Source organism: Gambusia affinis, linkage group LG14 (assembly GCF_019740435.1).
Source record: "Gambusia affinis linkage group LG14, SWU_Gaff_1.0, whole genome shotgun sequence".
Classification (NCBI taxonomy): Eukaryota; Metazoa; Chordata; class Actinopteri; order Cyprinodontiformes; family Poeciliidae; genus Gambusia; species Gambusia affinis.
Window position 1 is genome coordinate 1,720,812 of NC_057881.1, and position 14,370 is coordinate 1,735,181.

At 39.6% G+C, this 14,370-nt stretch overlaps 2 protein-coding genes across 3 annotated transcripts; both read left to right on the top strand.

Moving 5' to 3' along the window:
* The first annotated feature begins 20 nt into the window (after positions 1–20).
* Positions 21–3,779, top strand: pithd1 (PITH (C-terminal proteasome-interacting domain of thioredoxin-like) domain containing 1). The gene is made up of 6 exons (XM_044137679.1): positions 21–358; positions 1,097–1,140; positions 1,373–1,450; positions 1,525–1,629; positions 2,530–2,638; positions 3,218–3,779. The coding sequence occupies exons 1-6, from the start codon at positions 167–169 to the stop codon at positions 3,317–3,319; spliced, it is 630 nt and encodes a 209-aa protein (XP_043993614.1). The 5' UTR covers positions 21–166; the 3' UTR covers positions 3,320–3,779.
* Positions 3,780–4,610: 831 nt separating this feature from the next.
* On the top strand, positions 4,611–14,080 carry lypla2 (lysophospholipase 2). 2 transcript variants are annotated; one of them, XM_044137684.1, is made up of 10 exons: positions 4,611–4,714; positions 8,643–8,735; positions 9,774–9,805; positions 10,037–10,102; positions 10,171–10,218; positions 10,384–10,454; positions 11,413–11,486; positions 11,580–11,681; positions 11,774–11,944; positions 12,460–14,080. In XM_044137684.1, exons 2-10 carry the CDS (start codon positions 8,658–8,660, stop codon positions 12,508–12,510), a joined length of 693 nt encoding a protein of 230 aa, XP_043993619.1. In that variant the 5' UTR covers positions 4,611–4,714; positions 8,643–8,657; the 3' UTR covers positions 12,511–14,080. The 2 variants fall into 2 exon arrangements, with proteins under 2 accessions (XP_043993619.1, XP_043993620.1); XM_044137685.1 differs by lacking the exons at positions 4,611–4,714; positions 8,643–8,735 and adding an exon at positions 8,928–9,055.
* The last annotated feature ends 290 nt before the right edge of the window (positions 14,081–14,370 follow it).

Here is a 14,370-nt window from a genome sequence, read left to right on the forward strand (position 1 = left end):
AACTGTCGGGTTAACCTCGCCTCGCTTTAAGCTAAACTTAGTTCGCTTCACGCTGCAAAACGAAACTTGCTGACCGATTCCACGTTTATAAAACAGTCCGTTTTACTCGGAAAGCTTCATTATTTTGTTTGCAGTTTATCACTGAGTTCGACCGTTTGAGTCCACTATGTCCGGTCACGGTCACGGACACAGCCACAGCTGCGGGTCGGAGGGGCAGCATGAGCCCGCAGAGAGAGGCGTAGAGTTCGGGTTGTATCAACGCATCGACCTGGAGAGGCTCCAGTGTCTGAACGAGAGCAGGGACGGAGACGGACGGCTGGTGTTCAAGCCGTGGGACCAGCGGAAACTGCGAGACAAGGTACGGGGCAGAGTATTTTCCTCCAGCGGCAGTCAGGCTGTGAGCCCGCGATAAAATATTTGACTAGTAGCACCTTTTACAGAATAAACTACGCATAACTAAGACCTGACATAAGCGTTTAGTAGAAATAAAATAATGTATTAATTTCTGGACAGGCGTGAATAGTTTTTGTTCTGGCCATTGCCTTCCTGCTCTATTCCGCTCATTTAAAATTTCAATCCCCCACAAAAAGAAAAAAAAAATCAACTGTGCACACACATCGTTCAACCAGACATAAACCTAAACACATATTTTGTTTTCAAACTCCACTGAAGTTTATTACACATTTCAGGTTGCAACCAAACACACTATAAACCATTTTTACAGTGAAACACTTTTGTGTAACCGTTTTTTATTTTGTTTTTTGTTTTTTATTCAGCCACCCTCCCCCTTCATGGGGCGCGCCCCACACTTTGGGAACCACTGGTTTAATGCATCAAAATGAAGAGCTCTCAGGATTGTTTGTAAAATTTGCTCTGATTTCTAATTCAGAGAGTCGGAGGTCTGATTGAATCTGGTTAAGGTGCCTCCATTGCGCCTCCTTTTGGCGCAATGGAGGCGCAATGGGTCTTTCCATCCTTTTCTGGAAAGACCCAGAAAAGGATGGAAGCTTGATGATTTGAAAATGGGACTGTAAAAATCTTCACTGTGCAGATCCCAAACAAAGAAGCTTCTGACCATGTTTTTGTTTTCCTTTAGTATGTGGAGAGTGATGTGGATGAAGAGCTGCTGTTCAACATCCCGTAAGTCCCGCAATCACAATCATCATCATTCTGCTTTCTGTGTGCAATTTATCCGTTTAGCTTTTTTTCTGTATTTAGTTATAAATATTGTTCCTCAGCAAACTTGAATAGGTTAAAGTTCTCGGTATTAGCCCTTAGCGTCACCCGGAAGTCCCGCTGGATGTAATTTCATTCGGTGCTTCTCTTCTCGTCTGTCCGCGTCCTCAGACTGACGCCATCTCGTCTGTTTCAGTTTCACCGGCAGCGTGAAGCTGAAAGGGATTATCATCTCTGGAGAAAACGACGACTCCCATCCAGCAGAGATACGACTGTGAGTCTGCTGCGTCCCTCCCCCTCTAGGTGGCAGCATTGTGATTCTGCGTCTGAACTGTCTGTTGTCTGCAGATACAAAAACATCCCTCAGATGTCGTTTGATGACACCGGCAGGGAACCGGACCAAGCCTTCAGACTCAACAGAGACCCGCTAGCAGAGCTGGAGTATCCCACAAAGTGAGGAGTCACACTTCAGTTTTCAGTCACTTTGAGCAGAAACATTAGAAATCAGAGGAGCTGCAGCCTTAAATTAAACTATTTTAGCTAAATGTAAGTTTCTTATTATCAGTTATATCCATGTTGCCTTTAAAAAATGGAATCTATTCATTTAGCATTTTCCAACTCTGAATGAATAAGAAAAGATGCTTCCAGACTTTTTAAAGAAATTCCTCGGTAAGCAAAGTAATTTCCAGGTTACCTACGGTGATTTTGAGATAATAAATCAGTTTGAACTTAATCAAGTTCATGAATTCTATATTTTGAGTTTGTATTAAACTGCTAGCTCAGCTGTTATTGAAATAAAATGAATTCAAGATCCAAAATTCTCAAGATAATAAAACAAAAACAATCAGGGTCTTAAAATTTGGATTTAACAAGATGATGAAACTATTATCCCATCAAATCAAGTTGGAAGCCTTTTTTTATTTTATTACTTAGAGAAGAGAAAAAACAAACCCAGTCTCAAATTTGTTATCTCCTTATCTCCTTAGACAATTAATAAGATTTTAGTATATTTATATAACAAGATATTCTGAGATAACACAATTATAATGAAACTATTTTGTCAAAATGAATCTTAAGATTTATGTATTTTTCTAATATGAGAAAATGAAGCTTCCAACAAAATAAACCTTGATATCTCCAGCTAATGAAAGATTTTTTTTTATCTTTATTTCTTTTGAGAAATGAATATACTGCACTGTTAGATGATGAAAATTTTCACCCTCCTCCGAGGTTTTAAAGATGTTTGTCTTCGTTTTGGATGAACGTTTCTCTGCTAAATGTTCACACAGGAGTTGTTTTTCCTTTGTGGAAGCCGTCGTTTTGACTTTTCCTTCTTTCGCTTGTCGTTTGCAGGATTGCTCGTTTCTCCAGCGTCCATCACCTCTCCATCCACATCTCCAAAAACTTTGGGGACGAGAACACCCGGGTGTACTACATCGGCCTGAGAGGGGAATATTCAGAGGTTTGTCTGGCATAAATCTGTCTGTTCTCGTCTTCTGATCGGAGGAAGTTTAGATCTTTTTGCTGAATCTGCAGATTTAACGTATGGTGCCCAAAAATGTCGAGCTTTAAGTATTCTGGGGGCCAGAGAATTCTTTGTATTTTTCTTCTTTAATGTAATTGGAAAACCTAAACTCAACATTTTAATTAAAAAAGCGGATGTTGTTTTTTTTGTCTTTTCACCATCAAAAATAGGATGTGGCTCACATATATTTTATTTTGCCATGCCCGAGTCCAAAATTTAGTAATACTTGCTGAATGTTTGTTGTTCCTTTTTACTATTAAAATAAATGAAATTCCAAACAAAAACCTTACATTTTCCGTGGTAAGATTTTAAATTGTCTGAATCTTCTTAGAAAGGTCTGGCATCAGTTTTGTGAAATTTGCTCCCTAACATTGTTTTTAAATGTGTATCGGCGTCCACTGCCTTCTTGAATTCTGATCAAGGACCGCCAGAAATCATTCCGAGTACTGCAAACGGCCCCTGGGCCGCAGTTTGGACACCGCTGGTTTACCGTCTTTCTGCTCTGTTCCCTCTAAGGCTCACAGACATGAAGTGACTATCTGTAACTACGAGGCGGCAGCAAACCCAGCGGATCACAAAGTAGAGAGCATCATCCCACAGACCAACTTCATCTCCTGAGAACTGGAGGAGAAGAGGAAGAAGTTTAACGCCGTTTGCTGAAGGTCTAAATGTCAAAGAGGAAGTCCAGCGCTGCATTTGGGCAGCGAGGAGGGGTTCAAGTGGGAGCGAGCGCTGTAATCTTGAAAACTGGCGTGCTTCTATTGTTTCCATGGCAACATGCTCAACAGCGTTGGCAAAGATGCATGAAATTTCTTTTTTTTTATATCTTCTGGGATGAATTGTGCTGTTAAATAAAGCGAGGAAAGAAGGAGGACAGGGTTAGTTATTTGTTAGGTGAACATCTTGGTTGCCATGACGACGGCCTGGCTTCATCATTTGCTGCAACAGGGAACGTTTTCAGGTTTAAATCATGAACAGCTTTGCTTGATTCAGTGTTTCTGTACATGAAAGGCGATGAAGATCTGAAGCCTTTCTACATCTTTTCTGATGCTTGAAAAATAAATAAGATGCTACAAAACGTTGACCTTTCTGTTCATTTTTTTAACGCACCCAGAAGTGGCTGCTGCCCCCTGCTGGACGTTTATGTCTTCTGTAAATGAGTCAGGTCGGTGTTACTGGCAAAAATCCTTCAGCAGATTAAGTTTATCCACAAAGATCCACAATGTGAAGCTCTGATAGATCTAGAAGCACTAGATCTACTGCAAAAAACAGCGGACGAAAATAAAATAATCCTGTTATATTTCAGTCCAAGAAATGTTTCATTTTGAGACCACAAAAATGAAATACAGACAAAAATTTTCCTTTTTATAGACCAAAACAAGTAAACTAAAAATTTAGATTTTTTTCTCTGACATCTCTTAACTTCGATCCGTGACTTCACTGTTGAAAATTGGTCGTATTGAGAGCTTTCTAAAAAAATACCCATAAAAATATATCACAAATACAGTTTGCTAGATTTGTATTTTTTTTTTATGTTTTTGCTCATTTATGCCTATGTTGTGAAAAGAAAAAATATTTTTTTATTATGCAACAAGAATTTTTTTTTAATTTGTTTCAAATAAAAACACAAATTATCAACATGTACACCGAGCCAGACCGTTTATTCTGGGTTATTTATTTATTTGATCGGTTTTGTGGTTAAAAAAATGAATTAAGACAAAAATATATATATGTTGTTAATTTTTCTTTATTGTTTTTTTCAGAAAGACAAATGACCAAAATATACACTGAACCGGACCGTTTCTTCTGGGTTGTTTCTATTTATTTAGTTAATGTTTCTTAATCGATATTTAGTTGTTGTTTTTTTGTTTTGTTTTTTTAATAAAGCATTAAAACCCTAAAACGTAAAGGTGGGCTGTGTGTTGTGTGTGACGTCACTTCCAGGCCCCGCCTCCTCTTACAGTGCGCAGAGTTCCGGAAGTTCCGCCCCGTCGTGAACTGGGACAGCAAGCGGTGAGTGTGTGAATCTGAGCGGGCTAATGGGCCGCGGATGTGTTTTTAAACGCTTTATTCTGGTTCGAAACGAATCTTATGATATATTTTATTGTTTAAGGGGTTTTCTGTGCTGCTGGTCAAAAAAGAGGTCAAAAATTAAATATGGTTCCGGTCCTGGGGACGGAGGGGGGGGTGGGAGAAGGCACCGGCAGAGGACAATACACTCGATATTGTGTGTGTATGTGTGTAGCGGATCTTCCTCTGGCTAACCCGGTTTAGCAATGTGTGTGTGCGGCAGATAAAGCGGGATTAAAGCCCGCAGTGGGGCTGGGTGGATTTTTGGGGCAGTTGGGGCTTTGTGTTCCACCTCCAACGAGAATTTAAGCCGAACTGCGGCCATTCATTTTTCCTGCGCCCCATCGACAGCCGTTTCCTCCTTCGATGCTAACTTATTCAAATCAGATTAAAATCACCTTTAACTCGCTTATGGTGAGGCCAGGGGCCCCAGGAGCTGCTGGAAGAGTCGCAGGGGCCCCCCGGACCCTAGATGGGGGAAACCTGCCTCTATGTGCCGCATATCGATGATCCTCCTGCTGATCTGGGATCAGTGTTTGACTGCAGCACCTCTGCTGTGTTTTTCTGTTCAGTGTAATTGAAGTCACGCAGGAAGGAGAGACCTCGTGGTTTTCTGATCTCTGCTGCGTTCATTGGATTAAATCACATCAGTGAGAATAATTAATATATTTAGAGATAAAGTAAAACCAATAATGATCATCTTCTGCATAATTCTACATCATTTCCTGTTGATGTGTTTTAGATTCAGTCTTCAGACTCGTTTTCTTCTTAATTTGGCTAATTTATCCTCCATTTAGATGAATATTTTTCATATTTTGCACTTTTACTTAAATAACCTACTACTTCACTCCTATCTTTAGTGTGACTCTCTTGCTCTTCCTCGCTCAGAGTTGCACAGATTTCCTGTTGGAAATGGTCTCTGGTCGATAAGTGGCTGACTGAAGGCTTCTTTCTCTCTTGTTAACCCAGAAATAAACACAACAGTCTGTTTTTATCTGGTTGTTCTGCATGATGCTATAGTTTCACTCAGTGTTACTGTTCAGTCTGGAAAACTGAATTTTTTATATTAACTATTTTTATTTGATAACAGAAAATAAGAGAATGAAATTATTTGGGTTTTCAAGCTTTAATACTGTTCCATTACCTAAATATTATGAATACCTTTTTTCTTCCATTAATTATTTTTCTTTCTTTCATCCTTTCTTTTGCTCTTTCACTTTCTTCCTGTCTTTTTTCTCACTCTCTCTTCCTCTTGTTCTTTCTTTCACTCTTTCCATCTGTCTTTTGCTCTTTTCTTTTTTTGCTTTTTCCTTCTTTCTCTTTAGTTCTTTCTTTCTGCTCTCTCGTCTGATTTGTTTTTCCGTCTCCTTTCCTTACTTTGTTTTTTGCATTCTTTGCTTATTTCCTTCCTCCTTTCCAGTTTTTGCTTTTTGCCAAATACTTAATTATTATTTAAAACTTGGTTCTTGTAGAAATGTCTACAGTAAATTTATACTGAAGTTACTAATTTATATTTTAAAATGATGAATATGAAAGACTGAATAATATGAGTCTGGAAAAACCTGGAATTTTGGAGGGAGAAATTGCGTAGAAACGCCGTTGACACTCAGATGAAAACATGAAAAACATCTGTCTAGTTTATGAATCGATCCACGTATTATTTGTAATTATCTCTGGGATTCTGATGAAATATAACTAATATTCAAAAATTGATCCTCCTTCCAGCGAGAGGGTGATAAAAACATGTCAGCTGAAACATGAAGCACTTTGTGGAGCAAACAGAAAGTCCATCAGATCCGGTCGGTTTGAGAGTCTGAATCCCAGCAGATGCTGAAGCTATTTTTACCCAGCATCCTCCTCCAGAAGCTCAGAGCGATCCGATGTTTCTTAGAGAAATCCCACACAGCGCCGACAGACGCCATGAATCTGCTGACCAGCGCGGCTCACGCTAACAACCTCAGACTTTCACAGCCCTTTCATTCTTCCTGTGTCACTCAGTTCTATTTGTTTTTATTCAGTCTGAGTCTCGGACCAGAACTCTGCCTCTTTAGGAGCCGAGCCAAACGTTCTGCTGTTTAAATCGGACTGGATTTGTTCACCAAAGCTTAAATGTGATGCCTTTTTAACTGTTCAAATATAAAGAACAGGTTGATTTAATATTATGTAGGCGTAGTTTAAGTCAGGTGAGATTAAAATGAAATATTTTATCAAGTTTTGTCACACTTTTTAATTAAATTCAGCTTAAAATATTTAAACTTTAATTTTGAAAGGTTTATTTTCTCACAATGGGGAAATTTAGATCTAACACTAGCATAAAGTATGTAGGTCTGCACAAAAGTTAAAACATATATTGAAAACTGAATTTACATTAATATACTGTAATAATTAGGCCTGTCGAAATAACAGTTTTTAATAAATTGTCCCAGAAGTTATTGCGATAAATGATGATGTTGTTTTGAGAAATATGGAAATGACATAGAAATGCAAGAACTTATTCTCAAAGATCAATAAACATTAAACAAAAACTAACAAACTAGAACTGGAAGACATTTTAAATATCCAAAATAAATAAAAAACAAATAAAATAAATTATGAAGTCTCTGTAAACAAAGTTGTCCTTAAAAAGATTAGTTGAGACCAAAACACCAGATCAAGACTTTATCATCCAATTTTTTTAAAAGAGAAAAATTATTTTAACCGATTAATTGCTTATTGCGACAGACCTGTTGAATAGTTCTTTTAGGGCGCTGATGTAGTAAAGAAAAAATTGCTTTTGTTTGACAGAAAGTAACCAGACGGGTGATTAAAGGATTATATGTGTAGCATTTTCTTTGTGTTTAGTATTTTTGCTGCGGCTGAAAAGATTTAAATAAATGGATGTTGTTCTTGTCAACTAAAGTTGCTGGAAGCGTTCTCTCTATTCACCATGAATTAAATATTAGGAATTAAAAACATTTTATCTCCAGATCAAGTGATTTGAAACTAATTGAGAATTTAAGCCATTTGATTTTCATCTCCCAACACTTCCTCTTTCTTTCTTCTTTCATTGCTCACCTATTACTCATTTATCCAGTCACATGTTTCCAGTTCTGCTTCAGAGCAGCCATGGAATTTAACCAGCGAAAGGTTGAACATTAAGCTTGGCGTTTGGGACATTCCTTCGTCTCCTCGTCGTCTGTTTACTGATGAGGCAGCACGCCATCCACCTTGCTGTTTTCCTTCCTTCCTGTCCTCACATCGTCCTAGAGCTTTTACCATAAAACATCCTGATCTCTCAGTACTTCCAAGCACTTCCTAACTGCTGAAACCTTCTTGTTTTGTCACGTTTCAAATGCAAAATTAAACATAAATAAAATTATAATGTATTATGTAAAACATTTTTTATATTCAGCCCCTTTTACATTAATCCTCCTAAATAAAAATTCAATCTAAATAAGATATGCAGTCCTGTAATTTGAACTTTTGTATTAATAAAACTCTTCTTTGAAGATCTGAGAGGTTAGTTGTTTCCCCACCTGATACATGGTGGTGGTATCATCATGCTGTGGAGACAGATTGGAGCCTATGATGGGGTGCAAATTTATTGCCAGTTGGCTGGACGAAGTTCGTACATTTCTGTCATGATGCAAGCCTTAAATTACATGTATAACAGTCTTTAAAAGTCTTATGACCAATCCCCTCAAGAAACACGAAGGGCAACAAGATGGAAATAAACATTGATTATTAATATTGGCCCAGTTTCACTTATTAGAAAACGTCAAATAGAGATCGATGCTAATGCCGATATATATCATGACGATTCCTGATGTTTCACGTATCTCCAGTGTTTGACCAGCAGGCGGCTGATCTTTATGTCGTCTCCTGATTACAGCACCCCCTACAGTGTATGTGTGGCAACAACATGTCTGTGCCGCTGCTCGCCGAGGCTGTGACGGTGTCCGGGACACAGAAGGAGACTGCGGCGGTGAGTCGACCCTAATGATCCTGAACTCTGCTTGGCTCAGCATTTTTTCTGCTGGACTGGCAAGTACAGATACCAAGGAGCAGCTGGAAACTCAGATAAATCAAATATTGACATACTTTTTCCGTTGTTATTACTGAATTGGACATCACGTGACTGTCGTTCGCCACGCATGCGCCTCGCTATGCTATAAATCGAGACTCCTGCGGCGAGAATATGATATAATCACGCAAATAATATGAAAAAGAAATCCCATGTTTTACTATTAATTGTCCACACTACAACAGTTGGATAGCAAGAGCCAAGACTGTCGCATTTCACTGGTCAGTAAAAAGTTTTAATTAAAAATGTGGAGAAAGTGGAAAGTAGGTCAGTCATGCTAGCTTAACTTTGACAACCGTAACATACACATGCTCTACGGAATTCGGTGTGTTTCGGTTAGGCGACCCACACATCTACTCTCTTCTGACAGATAAAAAGTAGATCAGGTGTTTAAACTAGCTAATTAACCACCGCTCATGTTCATTCAAACACTTATCAATAATCGCAACATAAACACCGAACTTGAAAACATAACAGTGTAACGGACTGGATGTTCAGTTTTGGGGGTTTTATGTCCATTTTTTGTGTGGGGGAAATATTTGTGTGTTTTTAGGCGTTCCTGTTTGAACGTTACCTGTGCTCGGTTGGCTGGCGGTGCCGTTGTCATTCAGTTGCCAGGGCAACGGCTCTGGGTGTAGCGTAAAGCCGTCGCAGAGAGCGACAGAAAAGGAATGATTCTGAATTGTTTTGACCTATTTTTTGATGTCATTTTCCCTTTGCTTTGGCATAAATTCTATAGGTTTAATAAGCGACAAAAACTAGACTACCCGTGATTCATGATTGTTATAAATATGGCGATATTGATGAACATGATTCAATGCATAGTAATGGCACCTGCAGCTAGTCGGCGAGGTCCAATCCAGTGTTGGTGGTTTTATCTGCTAGAAAGCTTAAAAGGTTACAGTTTGAGATTCAGGATGTTTTTTGTCTGTGCTGCAGGTGATCTTCCTTCATGGATTAGGTGACACAGGGTGAGCACTTCACATGTTTTTATTCTCTAATAATTTCCTTTGGTACTTTGAGAATTATTTTCATCTCCTGACTGTGGCTTTGAGTCAATTTGTCTAAAATGTATTCAGTGTTTTCCTCAGTTAGACCTCTGTACAAATTTAAAAAACTGTAAAAATCCTTTTTCTTTTTTTTATGAGCCTGGTTTGTTTGTTGTTGGATTTATTTTTTATCTGCTTCCTGTTGTCCATCAGGCACGGCTGGGCCGACTCTCTGACAGGGATCCGGCTGCCTCATGTCAAGTTTATCTGCCCTCATGCGTAAGTCTGCTGCTGTTTATCTCACCTGAGCTGCTGTTCTGCCCCCCTAACGCCTTTTTCCCCCGCAGGCCTAAAATCCCCGTCACTCTCAACATGAGGTCCCTGATGCCCGCGTGGTGAGTAGCTCTGATGAATGCCATCGCCTCTCAGCTCAAAACTGGCTGCTTTTGTTTCCCTGGAAACCACAATAGGCTCCCATGTTGCCCTTGACAATAGTGCGATTGTGAGTATTGATCTGTTGTTGTGTTTTTCTTTTCTTGACTCTGGTTCTGTGTGCGCAGGTTCGACCTCATGGGCCTGAGCCCCGACGCTCCAGAGGACGAGGCCGGAATCAAAAAGGCTGCAGAAAACAGTGAGTTTGAATGCAGCATGCCGTTTGAAACAAAACAGCCACATTCACCCCTGAAGCCAGCCTGAAATAGCTCACAAAGTGGCGCTTTCTGCCACGCATCTGATTGGTCGACTGCAGCAGTTTAATCAGGGGAACTGTCAGCAGTGGAAAGAAGATTACCTCACCACAACACTGCAGCAATCATAATAATAATAATAATAATGAAGTGATGGGCTGAATTATCACAGAGTCCAGGCTGGTGTTGATGGATACAGTTTGTTGTGCAGAACTTGTTGAAATGAGCAGTTTTCCTTATGGCAGTAAATGACAGATGGTGTTTTAGAAATGGGTCAGAAACCTTGTTTACTGATTTAAAGATTGAGTATTGTGTGTTTCCCAGGCACATAGTGCCTTTTCATATCACAATTAAGAAACTTTGTTACCTTCAGTTTTTATATATGTACAGTATATGTCAAATATGACATAATATAAATGTAACTTTCTGATTTAATTTCTTGAAACTTGGTCCTTTGTCTCTCTAAAAGCTCTGCCTCAGGAAGTCATACCAACATGGCTTCTCTGATTTCTCACTGAGCAGCAGCTCCTATCATGAGATCAGCAGTTCCCCCAGGTGTTTGCTAATTGCTCCTGGCTAGTCTGAAGGAGCTCAGTGGGGAAGTGGTGGCGGAGGGCTGCTCTGCTCTGAAATCATTAGCTTGGAAGCTTTATGACTATTATTGTATCTTTATGCTAGTATGTCTTTTTGTCTTGTAATATTACGACTTTATTTTTATGTTATTATTATTTTATTCTTGTACAACATATATTATTGCAACTTTCTTCAGGTAATGTTATGACTTTATTCTTGTACAGTTTTATTCTCATATGATGTTTCTCTTAATTCTGGTGTTATTTTGACAAGTTTAAATTTGACTCCTTCCTTTCTGCCTTCACTGAATGGTTTCGTTTCTGTCTCCAGTTAAGGCCATAATCGAACACGAGGCCAGAAACGGGATTCCTCCTCACCGTATAATCATCGGTGGATTCTCTCAGGTCAGATAGCGGCTCACGTTGATTCTGTGTTTGTTCTTAAACCAGACCTGCTCGTAGTAAACGTTTTGCTGTCGTTCCTCCTCCCCACCTCAGGGTGGCGCTTTGTCCTTATACACCGCTCTGACCTGCCAGCACCAGCTGGCCGGTGTGGTGGCCCTCAGCTGCTGGCTCCCTCTTCACAAGAGTTTCCCTTCGGTACGTCGTGGCTCCGGCTGGAGCCGCCCCGTCACGTTCTACGCTGGTTCTGTTGCTCAGGTAGAACCACTGTGGGTCTTCTGTTCCTGCAGGCGTCGAGCGGCAACAAGAACATCCCAATCCTGCAGTGCCATGGAGAGATGGACATGATGGTGCCCGCGCAGTTTGGCGCCATGACGGCAGAGAAGCTCAAATACATAGTTAACCCTCAGATGGTCACCTTTAAAACCTACCCAGGCGTTCAGCACTCCTCCTGTCCTGAGGTACGTCTGCATCTCATTGCAGTCTGAGGACGCACCCATTTACTTCTTTCACCTCCGATACCAATATCTAAGATTTAATATCAGCTGATCCGATACAGAAGAACACCCGTCTGTGTTTATTTTGAACACAAATGTACTGAATTACAAATTAATTTGATAACTCTGCAGTAGTACAGCACATTGAAATACACCAACGGCTTCACAAGCTTGGTCAAACATGGAAAACAACTTTAATTTGTTCAGTCAGTTAAATTAGGAGAAAACAGTTAATGTAAAATAAATAATGAGTTGACAGAAACAATAGATTGACTAGCTTAGTCAAACATGTGAAAATAAACAATAAACCTTTTCTCAAATGATTCAGAAAGTTAATCCAGAAATTCTAAATATAATGTGAAATAATACTTGGCTCAGGGCAGAAAGCATAGAAATAGAATGAATATACATTAGAAGCTTTTACTTCTCTGAGATTATTATTTATTAATTGATTATTAATCTGTTCTGATCTCTTTCAGGAAATGTTGGCTGTAAGGGAATTTATTGAGAAGTATTTGCCCCGGATTTGACCTCACCTCATTCCAACTGTGACGCCCTCCGAGACACTGACCTCTGACCCCTGATCTGCTCTCCTGCAGGAAACAGCCATGCGAACCCTCACACACACACACACACATACACACACACACACACACACACACATTTAAAAGGTAATTTAATCCGCAGAGCTGAACAGTTCTCTTCATACAGTTCAACTTGTCGAGTCTCGGCGTTCGGAGGGAGAAACTCTCACTGCACATTCCCCCTTTTTTTAATTTAAATCCTCCATCTGTTGCCTCTCTTCTTTTCCTTTTTCTTTTTTACCTCATCTTGTTTTCTTTTATCAGCTTGTATCAATCATCGCCTCACTGCCACACTTCCTTTTGAGTTACTGGAAAACCAGCGATGAGTCTGAGTCACATCATCCGACCTGTGGGGGGCGCTGTCAGACTTTACAAACAGCTATTGCTTCTACCCCTTTAGGGCTTTAGCTGCAGGTCTTATAGGAGGTGAAAGGACGTAGAATCTGTTCTAATGTTGGTCACATTACCCCATCAAATCTGCAGTATTCATTCGTAGCTCCTAAATTTGTCCAATTTGAATACCTGCAACGTTGTAGCATAGCAACAGTAAGCAGCGTACTTATGACCCTGACTGTCTCTCCTTTGAGTTTGAGCAGAAACAGCAGCTTGGAAAGAAAAACTTAAACTCCCTGTTAATCTATTTTGATTTTAACAGTAAGAAACGCTGCATGTTTCCTTAAAGGATTCTTAGTGGGATCCCTCTGGGGATCACAAATCAGTAAATGTGAGATCTTGGCTTACTGTACTTTTGAGAAATAGCAAAAAAATAGTAATGAAGAAAAGAAAGAAATAAAAAATACCAGAAAATAATAGATAAAACAAGATATTAATTCTTGTTTTTGGCACCAAACAGAACTGTCTGTTTGACCCGCCCAACAGATTATTTTAATTTTTTTTTCATTCTGCTCATGAATAACTGCAGAAAAATGTGATTAACTGACTAATAAAGACCATAAACCAGAGGTTTGATCAGTGGTCACTATCTGACCTGAGTAATAACAACCAGCTGACCCAAATGGGCGTTACGATCAAAACAAAACCAGATTTGAGCGATCTTCTGACCTTTAATATCTGTCATTTTTGAAAATACTTCTCTACAAAACAAAAGCATAAGACATAGTTTAAATAGATTATTTGGAAGTGGTTTGTTCACAGGTTTGAAAGGATCAAAATGTTAACGTTTTGGTGTGGATTAATCTGTTTGCGTATCATTTGACCTCTGACCTGTTTGCTTAGCGGCTAGCCAGGCGTGAATATCCTCGTCCTGCGTTGTTCCCGTTAATGATGTCTGAAAAGGCCTTTTATAACGCAGCTCCTCTGTGTCCGACTCGGTTACTGGGAGAGCTGGTTTTCCACCATTGCATCCATTCCACATTCTGCAGCCTGTCCGGGTCTTTTTATGGAAACGCGCACACAGAGTCCCAGGAACTGATGCTTTTCCTATTTTAAATGTGAGAACATGAAGTGACTTGTGTAAAACGTAATCCAAGTGAAATAAAGCTAATGAATGACTGTTCCTGCCAGCCTGTTTCTTTCAGAGCTGTAAAACCTTTGTGTTGATTCTGTCAGACTTTGATTTTTCTGAAAATTACAGGAAAACGGGAACATGAGACCCGCACAGACTGCACATCACCAGTCGTGAGCCTCCCATCATTCCCAGTTATATTGGAGCAGATTTTATCCTCCCTCTTCATCCATGATGTCAAGGAGTTCCAGAGTCCCAGACCGTTTAATCTCAGAGAAAATCCAGAAATTCTAATTTTTCCTCCTGCTAACAGAGCGATAGATTAAAGATCTCAAGTTAAA

Coding starts and splice junctions, on each gene's coding strand:
- lypla2 (XM_044137684.1), top strand. CDS start 8,658: ATGTGTGGCAACAACATGTCTGTGCCGCTGCTCGCCGAGGCTGTGACG. Junction 8,736..9,773: donor CACAGAAGGAGACTGCGGCG/GTGAGTCGACCC, acceptor TCTGTGCTGCAG/GTGATCTTCCTTCATGGATT. Junction 11,487..11,579: donor TCATCGGTGGATTCTCTCAG/GTCAGATAGCGG, acceptor TCCCCACCTCAG/GGTGGCGCTTTGTCCTTATA.
- pithd1 (XM_044137679.1), top strand. CDS start 167: ATGTCCGGTCACGGTCACGGACACAGCCACAGCTGCGGGTCGGAGGGG. Junction 1,451..1,524: donor CATCCAGCAGAGATACGACT/GTGAGTCTGCTG, acceptor TGTTGTCTGCAG/ATACAAAAACATCCCTCAGA. Junction 2,639..3,217: donor TGAGAGGGGAATATTCAGAG/GTTTGTCTGGCA, acceptor GTTCCCTCTAAG/GCTCACAGACATGAAGTGAC.